The sequence below is a fragment of the Sciurus vulgaris genome (genome assembly GCF_902686455.1).
Source record: "Sciurus vulgaris genome assembly, chromosome: 9".
Taxonomy (NCBI): domain Eukaryota; kingdom Metazoa; phylum Chordata; class Mammalia; order Rodentia; family Sciuridae; genus Sciurus; species Sciurus vulgaris.
Genome location: NC_136469.1, coordinates 140,916,598 through 140,921,287, shown reverse-complemented (window position 1 = coordinate 140,921,287; position 4,690 = coordinate 140,916,598). Strand labels below are relative to the sequence as shown.

The 4,690-nt window shown below is 53.4% G+C and overlaps 1 protein-coding gene across 1 annotated transcript; it reads left to right on the top strand.

Annotated features, from left to right (window-relative positions):
• Window positions 1-690: 690 nt before the first annotated feature.
• LOC306669872 (cytokine-like protein 1) lies at window positions 691-4,007 on the top strand (the record flags this gene model as incomplete). Its single annotated transcript, XM_079154006.1, has 4 exons — window positions 691-837; window positions 2,625-2,669; window positions 2,838-2,966; window positions 3,895-4,007. 4 exons carry the CDS (start codon window positions 691-693, stop codon window positions 3,976-3,978), a joined length of 405 nt encoding a protein of 134 aa, XP_079010132.1. The 3' UTR covers window positions 3,979-4,007.
• Window positions 4,008-4,690: the final 683 nt, after the last annotated feature.

Genomic DNA, 4,690 nt, shown 5'->3' with positions numbered 1-4,690 from the left:
CTCCCGCTGCCCGGCACAGGAAGTGAGGGAGACTTGAGAAACCGGCTGGGCCCTGCTTTGCCCCTGGGCATCTAGGTGGGCGCTCACTCCTCTAGCTGGTGCTCCTGGGCACGTGGAGCCCCTGCCCTTCCTGCATGTGCCGGGGTCTGTACGGGGGGTCAGGGATGCTCACACAGACAGGGCCACACGTTGGCCTGGAGACAACGACACTCAGGCCGTGTGACCCCAGGCAGGCATCTAGGTCCCATCCGGGCAGCCGAGGGAATGGCTCTCAGTCCTTCACTGCTAGTCCCCCCCACACCCCAACTCTGCCCCAGGAGGTCAGCCAGCTCCTGAGATCAGCCCTCCTGGCCTCTGACCCGTCCTTCCTATTCTTCCATCTCTCCCGCCCTGGCTTCTGCCCCTCTCTACTGTTCTTGTCAGTTCAAGAAAAACTCCGGAGAGAAACTGCCAGAGGAAGGGCCGCTTCCCTCAGGTGTCAACCCCAGCCCATCCTCACCTCCTGGGATCCTAATGAAAGGACTGAGTGTGTCGGCTCAGGTGGGCGTGCCGCGTCCTCTCTCCCACCCGGCTGGGCAAGCTGACGCTGGCTGGGCCCACAGGAAATGGAGGCGTGGAGCCTGGGCCTTGGACCACCCCCAGCTGCTGCTTAAAGGGGAGGCTGGCGAGGCTGCAGGGAGTCCCAGTACCATGACGCCCCGGACGTCTCTGCTCCTGCTGCTGCTGGCAGGGCTCCCCGCTGCACAGCCAGCTCCGCCGACCTGCTACTCCAGGATGCTGACCCTGAGCAGGGAGATCACCGGTGACTTCCAGAGCCTGCAGGCTGCAGAACCGGTGGTGAGCCCCCAACACCCGCCCCTTTGGATGAGAAAGGAAGGAAGGAAGGAAGGGTGGATGGAGGGAGGCAGGGAGACTAGATTTTTTTTCTAATAAAAGATAATCTCAAGGGCATTTGCATATTTCCCTCCTACTAAATATACCAATTATTTGTCTTTTTTTAAATATAAGGAAAAGTAATCAAAGACATCATTAATTTTGTTTGAATTTATTAGAAAATATCAGAGAAGCTGTAGTAAAATTAAAATGTACAAAAAGGAAAGATCAGCTCCCCATGGACTTTAGAACTTCAGAGTCCCCTCATTAGCCTGGGAACCCCTGTGTGCTGACGGGTGGGCGCACCCCTTACCTGCTGGGGGACCGTGAGCAGATCACTTGGTCGCCTATCTTGGTTTCCTGTCTGTAAAGTAGATGACAACAGCATGCCCACCCCCACCCCACCCCCTGGTGCAGAGAGGGTCAAAGGAGTGAGCCAGGGTGGCTAACTTGGGTCAAGGAACACCCAGGAACTCAGAGTCGGTGTCCCAAGGGGTGGCTGAGTAGAGCATCCGGTAGAGAAAAGAAATGCATAAGCTTCATTAAGAGCTTCCATCCATAAAACTGAAAAGTGTCTCTTGACTGCTTGTAAATGCTTCAGAAAGAACCTAATGTCTCTCAGATGTTGGGGTTTATAGGGCTCAAACACCCTCTTTGTATTTTCTTTTTTAAAGCCGAATAACATGTATTTTTGTCTCATTATAAAAGTAGCATAGTCTGTAGAACGTTTGGAAAACGCACACAGAGGAAAATAAGCATGCTGTAACTCTGTCACCTAGGGGTAACAGCTTCTACTGCATTCCAAAGGATGGCGCGTCCACCTTCCATCTGTGCCAGACTGTAACAAAATTGGGATCAAGTGGCACAGGCTGCTTTGCAACTTGCTTATTAACAACATCATGGAATAAGTTAATATTCTTTGGTACAAAGGACCTTTGTTGGCTAGGGGCACCACAATCGCTTGCCATGGAATGAACATACAGAGCAATCATCTTTTAAAAGAATCTGATTTAAAGGTAAAAAATACAAAAAGAATCCATAGGCTCAGAATGTTAGAACTAAAAAGAAGTGGAGAGAGTGTGCGTCCCTGGTCTTCCATTTTGCAACTGAGAAACTAGGTCACAGAGAAAGATACAAGCCCCAGTCTCACAGGGTGTTACAGGTGGGGAGGAAATGAGTTCTCCTGGTATGCACCCCTGAACAGACACAGGAGTGAAATGCAGCAATAGAAAAGCACACACACACACACACACACACACACACACACACACACACGTACTGCAGATGAATGTATAGGGCATATTGTACTATGTCTAGATAACTGTCATTTAACTAATTTACAATAATACATATTTATTTATATATTTGTATATTTTAGATTTATTATATATATTACACGTATCTAACTATACATAGCTATAGAACTATCATATAACTAAACAGCTATAAAATTGTTTTACATATACATATATAGACATATGCAGCCATTATTATGTATTACCATGTGTTTATGTGTGCATCGAATAGTGCCTTGATTCAGAGTAAAACTGATAATGTTGTGTTCTAGAAGGCAAATTCTGGAAGACCGGTTGTTTGTTTGGGGGTGCATGTGACACACACGACCTGAAAGTATTGCAGATGTCATTGCACCAAGAAAGACCCCAGGATCGGGGTTGGGCTGGTTGGGAGCCCTCTGTGACCAGGCTGAGTGTGTCCCTGTGGGCATCCCTACTGCTCTGTCCTTTCTGCAGGAGTCCTGTGTGAGGTACCTGCCTGGGCTCTACCTGGACATCCATGTAAGTGGGCTCTGCCTGGCGGGCCAGTGGGGGTGGTTTGCATCCTCTGTTGCTGCCATCCAGCAGGGGCAGGAGAGGCCCTGTGTGGGAGGACTCAGGAGCTTATTAGCTCCTGTCCCCCTGGCTGCTGACTTCTCCCCTGAGCCCTCTTCTGTCACCCACTGCCAGAATTACTGTGTGCTGGCCAAGCTGCGGGACTTCGTGGCCTCACCCCAGTGCTGGAAAGTGGCCCAGGTGGACGTGCTGAAGGACAAAGTGCGGAAGCTGTACACCATCATGAACTCGTTCTGCAGGAGGGTAGGCGGGGCCCCGACCGCCCTGTTCTGCTTGCTCTCAGCAGAGATGTTCTCAGCTTTGCACAGAGGCCTGGAGGGAGGGTTTGAGGAGGGGCTTCCAGTCCACAGAGCCCTACTGCAGCTCGGTCTCCCTCGTTAAGCGACGGGGTCTCAGGAGGCTCTGGCCTCCACGACAGCTACACCCGGGGCCACTCCCCTGCCACCTGGGACAGACTGCCATAGGCAAGCAGAGCTGTCAGAGGCTTTCTGGAGGATCAGCAGCCCAGGAGCGCCCCGTGGGAGGAGGTTCTGGTAGGAAAGCCTCGGCACCCAGGTGCCCTGAGCTGTAGCCTCATCCTGCCTCCCAGTGTGAACATGCAGTATCCTCGGGGGTCAGTGGGGACACGCTAGTCCTCATCTCACATCATCACAGGAAGGGTAAGGCTCACACCCTACCTGAACCGTCCTGATCACCTTGATCCCACGACACCCAGCAGAGCACCCACCCAAGGGCTTTTCAGCCCCTGCCTGGCCAGAGTGGGCCCCTGAGAAACCCTGGTCACTGGCTATGCGTTACCGTTTCTTTGAGTAGCACAGGTTTGTTATGTGTTTCCTGTTCCACTTCCTCCTTGTCCCCCTCTCCTCTTAGTCTGTGGGGGCAAGATGACAGAGGCAGGGTGCAGTGCAGGGAGGGTGGGCCTTGATTGTCCAGCACACTATTCCAGAGCCCGGCCCCAGTGTTGCCAAGAAGCACGGTGAGCTCATCACTTGCCCCCTCGCCTGTTCAACCAGTGTGACATCACAATAGAGCAGGAGATCCTGTGGGAATGTGGAGAAAGAGAGACTGGCTCTCCTGTGGGGCGGGGACACTTGCGCGGTCTTGGAGGACAACAGAGAGTCCTGGAGTTGCGCCTGGGCTCCAGGGCCACTGCGTGGTGTGTCTTTTGCAGGATCTGGTTTTCCTCTCCGATGACTGCAGTGCCTTGGAATACCCAATCCCTGTGACCACAGGCCCTCCTGACGGTCAGAGCTAAGGCAGCCAGGCTGGAGAGAAGCCCAGGGGCCTGAGGCCCAGGCATCTGCCCAAACTGGAGGGCCTCCCCGCCGCTGGGGCACCTGAAACTGCCATGTGTCTTAGCCCCTCTGGAAAGTGGCGATGGCATTTCTGGGACCCGCTGTGAGCACAGGGCGGGAAGCCCGGCTCTGCTGTGCCTTGGTGGTGGATGCATGAGGAAGAGGGCTCAGGCCTCCTGCGTGGACGGGCGCTGGAGCACAAGCAGCACCGGTGTGCCCCCTCTGCTTGGGTGGCACATCGGGCACGTTCCTCTTTCTTGATGGGAACCTGCTGACCCCCACCAAGTATACCTTCCCCCGCTGCAGCTCCCAGCTCCTTTCATTTCTAAAGAAATGTTACTGCTTTTAAGATGTGTATGTGAGGCTCTTACATAGCACTGCAAAACCCTCTTTCACTGAAAGCCGATGAAAATCAAATAAAGAGCATCTTCACCACAAAACCCGTGTCCGCCGTGACTTGCTGGAAGCTGCTGCTCTCCACGCCACCTGTCTTTCTCCTTCTTTCCACCAGGCGTGGGTGTGTGGGTCAGCTTTGCTGGACTGTGTGAATGTCTGCTCCTACTCTTAGGAGATGCACCATCTGCTGGGTGGGCTGTCTCTTTGGGGTGTAGGCGTTGGGGACAGATTACATTGCACCCACAGGCTGAGTGGCACCCCGTGCTTGTCAGGAAT